General features: G+C 40.1%; 1 protein-coding gene across 1 annotated transcript in view; it reads left to right on the top strand.

Annotated features, from left to right (window-relative positions):
- The window catches only part of skia (v-ski avian sarcoma viral oncogene homolog a), a 185017-nt gene extending 180217 nt beyond the window's left edge, over positions 1 to 4800 (top strand). The window contains exon 7 of the mRNA XM_048561479.2: positions 231 to 4800. Within this exon, the coding sequence (XP_048417436.1) occupies positions 231 to 419 (189 nt within the window). The 3' untranslated portion in view covers positions 420 to 4800. The remainder of the gene's footprint in view (positions 1 to 230) is intronic.
- Positions 4801 to 12422: the final 7622 nt, after the last annotated feature.

Here is a 12422-nt window from a genome sequence, read left to right on the forward strand (position 1 = left end):
CTGTTGTCCTTTACTGAGAATTATCACTTACAACAGTGTCCATTTTCTGAAGTCAATCACATAAAATAAATAACATTATTTGTGTCTCTGTCAGTGTTTCTGCAAACATAAAATGCCCATCCATCATGCACTTCTTGCTAATGAAGTAGCCTCTTGTCTCATGGAATAGAATGTGTACAATTTACACAGAATCAGCATGGTTTATTTTGTTCAATTTCACTTTTTTTCAGATTGAAGAGTTGCAAGTTAAGTTACAACATGCTGAGGCGGATCGGGAACAGCTGCGTGCAGACCTCCTTCGGGAGCGAGAGGCACGGGAACACTTGGAAAAAATGGTGAAGGAGCTTCAGGAACAACTCTGGCTGAAACCAAGCAACTCCACTACCAGCAAGGTGGTTTCAAAAGACAGTGAAATTTAAAAGAGAATTCATAAAATTGTATATTTCTGTGTAAATGTATGTTTGCATATTCATACATACACACGGCGGATGCAAGAGTTGACTGTTTTCGGAGAAAGAATGTTACTTCAGACACGCACTGAAACTATCCTTCCCTAAGTGAGACAGCACAGCACAGAAAATGTGTGCCTGCCATCCTGCCAGACATCAAATACTCAGCCGTTCCTGAGATATTTTACTGCGGTTAGTGACAGCACCAAGGAATTCTTATTCTGAGATTTATTTTCTTTTTTTCTACAACGCATCACATGGCGTACAGGATTCCTGGACAACTATAGTACCAAATAAACTAAAAGGGAGGAAGAACAAAAAAAATTGTCGGGGAGGGACAATAGTACTTTCTCTGGTTAATTTACAGAACTCTTCAGATTCTACTTTTGTAATAAGCTATTGAAATATAGAAACAAAACAAAACTTTTGAAAATAGAAGACTTGATTTTAAACCATGTTTGAATTATGTGCAGTTGTTATGAAACTTTTATTTCTCCCTTGATATTTCACGTGCAGTTCACCCAGGACTATCTATGGTATAGACTGGTGGCTCCCCACCACTTTCCATTTTTTTCTTTATTTCGAGAACTTCACCATGAGTCAGATGAGAAGCCATGAAATAACATTACTACAGACCCCTTCCTTTAATCTAAAGAAAAATGACTCATGGAGACTCTCAATTCATTCTCCCACCCTACCTCTTGTTTAGTTGGATTATTTTCAGGTGGTTGGGGATGTTATAACTTGCTTGGCCTTACCGGTGACAGAGCATTCTATAGAAAGACTTGAAAGTTTTTTTTTGTCTCTGTTTATGTTATTGTTTGAGAGAAATTAAAAATAGATGTGTTCAGAATGTGACCCTAATTCCAGTACACTTCAATTCAAGGAAGAATATGGATGGAGGAAGAGAGTAAATATCACAAAGAAGTGGGACAGTTGTTGAGATTATATGTAATGACAGAATAACTCATTATGATTAGAACACCATTCCAAAATACACACACTTTTGCAACCAGTAAATTTAATAAAAGCAGCTTCCTGAAACTGCTACTTTTCTGTGTTCACGGTATTTACAGTGCTCATTGGTTCACTTTTTTTTTGTAGTTCAGTTTCTTATTATTATTTTTAATTTTGCTTTGTATTGTTCGGTGCTTCACTCTGTTCACTGAACTAACATTTGCAGAATACAGGATCAATTGGGTACCTTGCTTGTAAAATGTAATATTTATGGTGCTCCCCTAAAAATTATAGGACTGCTTGCTTTTTCATATAAGCAATCATTACTCTTGTCAACAAACTGCAATAGGATTAAATTCACAGTCAGAACTTCTGCACAGAACAAATTTGAATTCATAGCTAAATCCTTCTCACGGCTAAGAAGAATTTGTTTGTATTTTAATTTCACTTTCTGGGAGGGAAATGGTGACTGCAAAGGAACAAAAAAATTCTTTACACTTTGCTGCTTCTTGTTTCAGTTGAATTAACTGTTTCAATCCCAAATTTGTCTCCCAGATATCAGATATTGCATCTTAGAGGAAGCAAGATCTTTGGTTTACTTACTGCACTTTTCACGTTCCTCCATTCCTTGTTCATCTATTTATTCTAAACTCCCCCTCCTTCCCCCTGACATGCGCGCGCCCGCGCCCACACACACACACCTCACCATTCTCCCTCCCATCTCCTCACTCAGAACTGTGCTGCATCATCTGGACAACGAAACGGGAATGTAAACTGGACACAGATGTGTCACAGTCGTCAAGGCAGTTCAACATTGACTCATGCTGTGATTTTAATGGACCACCATCTCCATTCCAAGTAGCCCAACCAAAATCAGGAATCATAGCATGAAGTCAGACCTGTTTCTTACTGTTCTGTTGGACACTAAACTACTCAGCTTGATTTGCATTAGCGAGAATTTTCTTTACAACCTAAACAGTTGTGAACTGTGCAGGATGTGTGTGGGAATGGTGAAGACACCAAAAATTACAAATACTTATTCACACATGCTGCATTTTTTCCAAAGCCCATGTAGGACCCAATAAGATCTAGTAATCTGACATTAATGTAATTCTCTATAAATTACATTCATATGTTTTTCTCTCTTAATACTTAAACGACACCCGCTGCTGTGTTTCATTAATAAGGCTAAAAAATATTTATCACATGGAATGAATTTTTAAAGTTTAAAAAAATTTTAAGATATTCTGCATGAATCCAGTATAATAACCATTGTTACTGTAAGATTTAAGAGGCGGATCTTTTGAATTTAGGTTAAGTGGGAGAGTTGTCAGGGTAGCTTAAGAGTTCTGGGATGTGTCTGATGTAAATCAAAAATCTGGAGGAAATGGCAAGAATATTGCAAACTTTTTGCAGGGCGTAACCCCAGATAGTGACAATCCCAATACTTAATGAGATCCAGCTTCACTTTTTTGTGAATACAAAATTTTAACAAAAAAACACACTTCCCCCATTATGAGTGCAATGCAAATGGAGCATAATCATATTTATGCAATTATGTGGAATATTTCTGCTTTATTTCTTAATGAGAAAACTCAATATCTTTCATATGCATGGAGTTCAATATTTCTACCATACAGTACTCTTTAACGGGCATTAAAACTTGTATATTAAGGGTTTTATGTTTATATAATATGCAAAAAAAATCAGCCTTATATGTCATTATCTCTTCTTTCCTGGTGTCTCAAGCAGTCTGTTTTATTGACTTTTTCTTGTTTGATACGGTAATGCAAAAAAGGAGAAGCAGTACATGACCAGTTACTGACTCTCCTAGCAGACAAAATGTCTTTTATGTTGTGTTCTTTTGTAAGCCGCTAATTGTTCCGTCAGTTGTGACGATTCACATTACTTTAGAGTTTCAAATAAATTGTGGGGGGGGGGAAAAGCAAAAAAAAAGTCAGAAAAAAAGTTTTTAAAATGAAAACATTCTTCAGCAATAATGCTTTATACCCAAGGGGCAGCTAACTACAGCTGGGTTTTTGCACCAATAATGTCCAGAGTTACTTGATGGAAACTAGTTCTGTTCATATAGTTTTTTGTTGAATCCTGTAGAGTTTTGCATGCAAAGGAGAGAAAAGTGCAGAGAGAGGTTGATTACAACAATAATAACAGCAAAGTATAGTGTTTTTCATATTTTTATGTTAAGGTAGTTTTTTATTATTTTTATACTGGGTAGTTCTTTGTGTGTGACATGCGTGGATTGTCATTTTTTTAAAGTAATGTATACCTAACACGTAAAGCAGTATTTTAATCCTTAACACACATTAATACAATATCTATTATTATGGTGCAGTCTCCATTTTAACTTTACTATTTCCATTGGCTATTGTTTGGTCAACTGATGCCAGTTATTTCCAATTAGTAACAAGGGATTTTTTTTATATGGACATAAAATCTAAACTCATGCTTTGAATAAAAGCTATGAGCCTTTATTCAAGGGGACCTATTGGCATAAAAACCCAGTAATCATTTTAAACTGCTTCACTACAAGCTAGCCAATGTACAAATAAAACCTGTAAATACTTGGTTTCATTTTATGCTCTGTATTATAAGTGTATATTGTGCTCACCCACATTTTTTTCTCTCTGAACTTTAATACATCATAGTTGTCTTGTTAATTGATTGTGTTATTGCCTGAATTACTGCAGTCAGTAATTGTTCATTAGGAATCTCATTGAAATGATTCCTCCTCACCCCCACACCTTCCGCAACCCCCACCCCCACGACCACCCCACTAAGCACCCTTAAACCATGCCTTTTTATTGGTGTATAAGCAATCTCTCTTTAATAATTCCCCCCCTGCACCTTAAAGGCTTGTCTTTTTAAAAAGCACATCAGATTTTTACCCTTGGAATAATTTTCAAATCCATGAATAATTATTATATGATCTTGAATGACACTATAATTGGGGCTTTTTACTGCTTTCTCCTTTCACATCAACCAGCAGGACTCAGTCGTGTTACCTATGCATTTCAGCATATTTATATTTTTGTTTCATATATAAGCTGCTGCTAAAACAAGCAACTTAATTTCCGTTCTTTAGCACTATTTTTATGTCATAATAAATGTATGCTTTCTTGTTTATAAATGCCTAAACAAAGAACTTGTTCAGCCTATTTATCTATTGTGCTGTGTTCCTATGTCTTTCTTTTTCCCCCTTGCCCCTTTCTCACCGTTCCACTCCCTGCCTTTTCCACCAGTAATATTGTAAAATAAAGGACTTGATGAGATATGTATGAAATAGCAATGCAAAACCACAGTTTGCAATGGACACAGTGACTGAATGTACAGTGTATAGATGGCATTACCATAAATAAAAAAAATTTTGCCCAGATCATGTTCTTTTTATCTTTGAGATCCAAATGTAAAAATGATGTTCTTTCCCAACGTTTGTTTAGGTCAGTAATAGACAGCAGTGACAACTAGGTTCGAGTCAACTTTATTAATAAATTTCTTGTTCCTGTTACATGGTGGCAATACTGATGCAATGAGTTCATCACCTGCATTTGACATTTGCTGTACTTGAGAAACAAATGTGTACAATGAGAAGGCACAGAAGAAAGCAGTAAGTTCCCGACTTCCAGTTTCTCCCCCACTCAAGGTTCTTGCCAAAGTACAGTCACATGGATACCAGAAGTTCTTTGATGCATTGGCTGGGTGATCATTCTTAAATGTATTAGCTGACTAGCTGATCAATAGAGGCTATTCAGGTGAGCGTAATCTAATTTCTATCCTATTTCCAAACATCCTGTTTTTAACCACAAACTCTGTAGAATTTCTGGTTGATTTTCCTCTACCTTGCCCAGATGTTCATTAAAAACTATTAGTGTGCAACTGCTAGCCAAATTGAAATACAGCAACTCAGGTCAGATTGAACTTGGGTCCTTTGTCAGTTTGTTAGTCTGGCCAGTAAATTCTACTGTCACCAATTAGATTGTTAGAGATGCAGTTGATTGCAGCTTGGAATCATGACAATTGGGGTGACCTTACAGTCATACTATTTTCTGTGACCACAGACTGCTTGTGAATACTGTAACCATTGTGGTATGAGTGACTGAGCATAACAGAGATCATCTCTTATCATTTACACATTGTTTACTTGGACTTAAGTAAAGCCTTTAACAGGGTTCCACATGGTAGTTTAATTAGTAAAGTTAGATCGCATGGTGTTCAGAGTGAGTTTGCCATTTGGATACAAAATTGGCTTAATGGCGGAGGGTTGCTTTTTGGACTGGAAGCAGTGTTCTGCACAGATCACTGCTAGGTCTGCTTTTGTTTGTCATTTATATAAATGATTTAAATGAGAATATAGAAAACATGATTAGTAAGTTTGCAGATGGCACCAAAATTGGTGCTCTAGGGGACAGTGAAGAAGGTTATCTGAGATCATAAAGAGCTCTTGGATCAATTAGGTCAATGGGCTGAGGAGTGACAGATGGAGTTTAATTAGAATGAATGCAAGGTACTGCATTTTGGTAAAACAAACAAGATTTATACATTAAAAGTAGGGCTTTGGGTGGTGTTGTAGAACAGAGAGACTTAAGGTTTCAAGTACATAATTGTTTGAAGTTTGCAACACATGTAAATAGGGTGGTTAAGAAGGCATCGAGCATGCATGCCTTCGTCACTTAGACATTTTGAGTACAGAAGTTGGGACATTGAGATTGTAGAGAACATTGGTGCAGCCAATTCTGGAGTTCTGTGTCCAATTCTTGTCTCCCTGTTACAGAAAGGATATTCTAATGCTGGAGAGGGTTCAGAAATTTACTAGGACGTAGCTGGGAATGGACCATTTGAGTTATACGGATAGGCTGGGACTACTTTTACTGGACTATGGGAAGTCAAAAGGTGACCTCATTGAGGTCTATAAAATAACGAGGGGTATAGATAAGGTGAATGGCAGATGTATTTTCCCTAGGATAGGAGATTTCAAGACTAAGGGGCATATGTTAAAGTGTGAGCAGGAAGATTTTGAAAAGACATGAGGGGCATTTTTTTTATAGAGTTGTTCGTGTGCGGCTTGAACTTCCAGAGGAAGTGGTGGATACGAGTACAGTTAAACATTTAAAAGATATTTGCATTAGTACATGAATAAGAAATGTTAAGAGTCAAATGGGCGAAGCGCAGGCAGCTAGTACTAGTTTCGTTTGGAATTATGGTCGGCACAGACTGATTGGATTGGAGTATCTGTGTTCGTGATGCATGACTCAAATTATTGAGGAACGACCTCTATTACAAACAAACCAGTGTCTGGAAAACAAATCCTGATTGAGGAGCGAGGCCAGTACTGAAAGAATGCTGTACTGTCAGAGATGCCAGCCTTCAGATAAAATATGTATGTCAGGTGGTCACAAAACACTCAACACCACTATTTCAAAGAAGAATGGGGGAATTTTCCTGGTGCACTGAGTCAACGTCCTTTACCTTTATCGCCAAAGAGCAATTATGGTCATTATAACATTGCTGTTTGTGGGCTCTTGCTGTGTTCCAGTTGGCTGAGGTGAACGATACTGAAAAAGGGACTTCACCAGTTTTACAGCACTTACATACATCCTGAGGTCATAAATGGTGGTATTGAAATGCAAATTTATTTTTTAAATGGTGCAGATTGCACGAGGCTGTGCAAAACTACTTATATCTTTGTACATAATTGTTGATGCAGTTAACCTTTAACCTTCACTCTGATTCTGTGAAACTACTGGAGGTCACTGAATTGTCAAACTAATCAAAGACAGAGATAATTTCTTCCTGTCTACCGAGAATAGCAAGAGATTTAGATTGAACCGTGGTATCAACATGAGGTGAATCTCCTGATGAACATTAACTCTTAAAAACACAATGAACTTAATGTTTATACTTAGCGCCTGTTATTTTGTCAATGCCCAATAATACAGACAGCTAAATAGTTCCCAGCTCTCCAGACCGCTGCATGTAGTTTGGATATCAGGAAAGTACACTGATCCAGCTTATGTTAACTGCACCCCCATCTATTCCTTTGGTGGATTTGCAGACCTTAACAACATCTCTAGAAACCATATTTTTTAACAAAATGCTTGCCTGCAATATCAAATAACCTTCATTTAGACAAGTACATGTGGAGGACAAAATGGTATGCATTGAATCAAAGGTCTAGAAAAAGCCATCAAGACGGAAAGGGAAAAAATCTCTGTGAAAACACCGAGTAAACAGCATCACTGTGAATCAACTGTGTTATATACAAAATTGTAGTAGGAATGGACCATTCAGGCTCTCGAACCCTCACCATTCAACAAGCTCATGGCCAATCCGATTATGACATTAAATCCACATTCCTACATAACCTTGATAACTTTTCAACCCCTTGCTTAGTATGAATCAGTCTATCTCTTTCTTAAAAAATTCAAGGACTGTGCTTCCACTACTTTGCACAAAGAGAATTCCAATGACTCTCAAACCTGTGAAAGGAAATGTTTCACCTCATCTCTGTCTTTTATTGATAAGCCCTGATTTTTAAATAATTCTAGATTCTCCCATTAGACAAGAAAATATATTCTCCACAATCCCCCCAGGGTCTTTGGTTTCAATTAAGGCACTTTACTTTTCTAACCTCCAGCAGAAAAAGCCTTTAGAAACTTTCCTCAGAAGATTACCTACCCATTCCAGGTATTAGTCTGATAAATCTTCTCGAAACCAACTGTGTATTTATACCTTCCTTTAATAAGGTAACCAAAACTGTGAGCAGTACTCTGACAGCAGTCACACCAGTGCTTGAATCATTGAAGTATACTCTCCCTACATTACTGTTCAGTTTTCCCGGCAATGTGAAAATGTTCTATTAGGTTTCCTCATTTCTTGTCCCTCCACACTAACCTTTTGCAGTTCACACATAAGGATCCCTCTGATTTTTGGAGCTCTGCAATCTGTCACCAGTTAGATAATATGTTTTTTTCATTCTTCCTGCCAAAAAGGGCATTTTCAGTTTTCCCACATTAAACTCAATTTGTCATATTCATTTCACTTATCAATATTTTGTAACCTCTTTAAGTCCTCTTCACATCTTAAATTCCTACTTATCTTTGAGTCATCATCAAATTCAGCAACTGTACGTTCCATCTCTTCATTGAAGTCATTTATATAATTTGTAAACAGACTTCAGTACTAACAGAGGTTCCCAGCTGTACTCTAAACAGGGCTAAAGATTTTGACCCTTCCCCCACCTGTCATCCCTCCTCAGGTCACCAGGCCGCTTTGTCTCAGGCACTGTGCTCTATTTGATGGTGATAGTAAGCAATGGGAGCTTCAGTTCAATGTTCAGTGACCTGCAAGCTGTTCTGCAGACATGGGTTCCCCTGAGTGTTGGCTGAGATTGAATATTCACGCATAAGGCCCAATCCCCCAACAGCAATGATTGATATGTTTTATATTAATCAGAGGGATGCGGTTCTATTAATGTGCAAATTATATGCGACTGTTCCATGAGGATCAAAAAGATGATTGCTCTGTGGGTTCACTGAAGACATTAAAGTGAGAGTATTGCTGACGACCCACGATTGCCTGCAGCACAAAATATCAACACCTTAAAATTGCTTCATTTGGTTTTAATGTTACAGTCAATTTTCATTAAGTGAATAACTTACACATCACATAAAAATTGTTGTTTACTTATGACATTCAAAGCACCAGGGCCATACTAACTGGGTAGCATAATTACCCTACTCAATAGGCTTTAGTTACAACCCCTGCCCCCACCCCACAATCATTTAGTGGGCAAATGACTGCCCAGCATTGAGCCATGCAGGGAAGGATCAATTTGACCCCTGCCCTCTGTTGAATTAGCTGATCATACTTGATACAGTACAACAACAAAAAAGATAACCTTGCATTTGTGTGGTACCTGAACCAAACTGAAAGCCAGTGCAGCTACTGAAGTGCTTTTTGAAGTGAAGACACTAGTGTGATCAAGGAAACACAGCAGCCAAATTGTGCATTACGTTCCCACAAACAGTAATGTGATAATGGCCAGATAAATTTTGGGCAGCACAGTAGCCCAGTGGTTAGCACTGCAGCTCGCGGCACCAGGGACCCAGATTCAATTCCAGCCTCGGGCAACTGTCTGTGTGGAGTTGCACATTCTCCCCATGTCTGTGTGGGTTTCCTCCAGGTTCTCTGGTTTCCTCCCACAGACCAAAGATGTGCAGGCTACATGGATCGTCCATGCTAAATTGCCCGTAGTGTTCAGGGGTGTGGGGGTTATGGGGGATGGGTCTGGGTGGGATGCTTCAAGGGGCGGTGTGGACTTGTTGGGCCAAAGGGCCTGTTTCCACACTGTAAGGAATCTAATCTAATCTAAATTGTTTAAGTGATGTTAGCAAAGTGTAAATGTTGTCCCAGACCACCAGGGAGAACTTTCTTGCATAGTGATCCATGTGATCTTTTTGCAATCACCCAAGAGAACAGTCAGGGCTTCAGTTTAGCATCTTCCTCTGAGTTCCTCTGAAAGATGGCAGCACTGCAACGCTTCATCAGTACTGAGTAGGAGTATCAACCTAGACTGGTTCTCAAGTCCTTGCAGTGAGACTTGAACCCACTTCTTCTAATTTGGGCTGAAAATGCTACCAGTGAATATGGCTGCAATCTTCAATGGAAGAGAGCAACTGAGTAGAAAAATTAAATTGCAAAACAAATTAGATGTTTGCTTTTCAATTATCTAGAATCCCTGAAGTGCAGAAAGACGCCACTCAGCCTGTCACATCCACAATGACCCTCAGAAGATTATCCCACCCAGGTTGTAACCCTACATTTCCCATGGCTAATCCCTCTAGCCTACACATCCCTTGACACTACAGCACAATTTAGCCAATCCACCTAACCTGCATATCCCAGGACTGTGGGAGAAAATCACAGCCCCGGTGGAAACTCACACAGACACGGAGAGAACATGCAAACTTCACACAGACAGTCACCCGAGGCTTGACTTGGATCTGGGTACCTGGAGCGGTGAGGCAGCAGTGCTAATCACTGAGCCGCCATCCATGAACATTTTAATTTATAATTGAATTAGAGAGAGCATACAAATAGACCTTTCAGCCCAATAGGCCCGTTCCAATGTTTATGGTAGACAAAATTCTCCTTACATCTGTCATCTCACCTCATTATCACTTCCATCTAACCTATTTTCCTCATGTGTTTATTGCTTCCCCTTAAATACGCCTATATTTATGGCCCCTCGTTTTGAACTCCCCCCACAAATGACAACACCATCTCTATATTACCCATGCATAGACTTTTAAACTGATTCTTGGTGCTGGACTGTTCTATGTTCTATATAATATTGGGTATGGAGAAAGACTGTTTTGTTTGAGTGGGACAACTAGTGATGGGAGGTCATTGAAAAAGCCTACAGGTGTTCTAGCTATTCTGAAATGGCTGCAACCCAACCATTGGGTCAGGGACTATTCTGGTCCAACACTCATGGTTGTTGCTCTGAAGCCTCAAAGATTCTTTTGATTTGCTGTGCTTGGTATCCCTTTGCACTCTGCCCCCATCTGGGATGGTAGTTATACACAGTTAAACTTTCACCGTGTTTGTTATCGCCTTAACTTGTAACTGAGTAATTTGTTTCTGAGGAAGAACAGGATAGACTCCTCTGTACATGGCAGTTCCCTCAAAAAAACTTCTGTTATGTTAACTAATGTCCTCGGGCTTTCGATAAGATGTTTTAGGCGCTGTATGGGTTTCAGTGATGTAGACAGTTATTCTGATGGTAGTTAATGCGTCGTTTTATTACAAGTTCTCTGGAAAATGAACGAGCTGACCATCCTCTTGCCAGTTTAGCTCTGTAAGTCTGTCTCTTGTCCTTGAATCAGAAGGGTTAGGGAATTGGTACAAAAACTGACACTGCAGTGGAGTACGGAGGGAGATGTGCGCTGTCTTTAGGATGAGATAAAGAAACAAAGAAACCTACAGTATAATAAAATGTGAGGCTGGATGAACACAGCAGGCCAAGCAGCATCTCAGGAGCACAAAAGCTGACATTTCGGGCCTAGACCCTTCATCAGAGAGGGGGATGGGGGGAGGGAACTGGAATAAATAGGGAGAGAGGGGGAGGCGGACCGAAGATGGAGAGTAAAGAAGATAGGTGGAGAGGGTGTAGGTGGGGAGGTAGGGAGGGGATAGGTCAGTCCAGGGAAGACGGACAGGTCAAGGAGGTGGGATGAGGTTAGTAGGTAGCTGGGGGTGCGGCTTGGGGTGGGAGGAAGGGATGGGTGAGAGGAAGAACCGGTTAGGGAGGCAGAGACAGGTTGGACTGGTTTTGGGATGCAGTGGGTGGGGGGGAAGAGCTGGGCTGGTTGTGTGGTGCAGTGGGGGGAGGGGATGAACTGGGCTGGTTTAGGGATGCAGTGGGGGAAGGGGAGATTTTGAAACTGGTGAAGTCCACATTGATACCATATGGCTGCAGGGTTCCCAGGCGGAATATGAGTTGCTGTTCCTGCAACCTTCGGGTGGCATCATTGTGGCAGTGCAGGAGGCCCATGATGGACATGTCATCAAGAGAATGGGAGGGGGAGTGGAAATGGTTTGCGACTGGGAGGTGCAGTTGTTTGTTGCGAACTGAGCGGAGGTGTTCTGCAAAGCGGTCCCCAAGCCTCCGCTTGGTTTCCCCAATGTAGAGGAAGCCGCACCGGGTACAGTGGATGCAGTATACCACATTGGCAGATGTGCAGGTGAACCTCTGCTTAATGTGGAATGTCATCTTGGGGCCTGGGATGGGGGTGAGGGAGGAGGTGTGGGGACAAGTGTAGCATTTCCTGCGGTTGCAGGGGAAGGTGCCGGGTGTGGTGGGGTTGGAGGGCAGTGTGGAGCGAACAAGGGAGTCACGGAGAGAGTGGTCTCTCCGGAAAGCAGACAGGGGAGGGGATGGAAAAATGTCTTGGGTGGTGGGGTCGGATTGTAAATGGCGGAAGTGTCGGAGGATAA

Source organism: Stegostoma tigrinum, chromosome 28 (genome assembly GCF_030684315.1).
Source record: "Stegostoma tigrinum isolate sSteTig4 chromosome 28, sSteTig4.hap1, whole genome shotgun sequence".
In the NCBI taxonomy this organism is placed as follows: domain Eukaryota; kingdom Metazoa; phylum Chordata; class Chondrichthyes; order Orectolobiformes; family Stegostomatidae; genus Stegostoma; species Stegostoma tigrinum.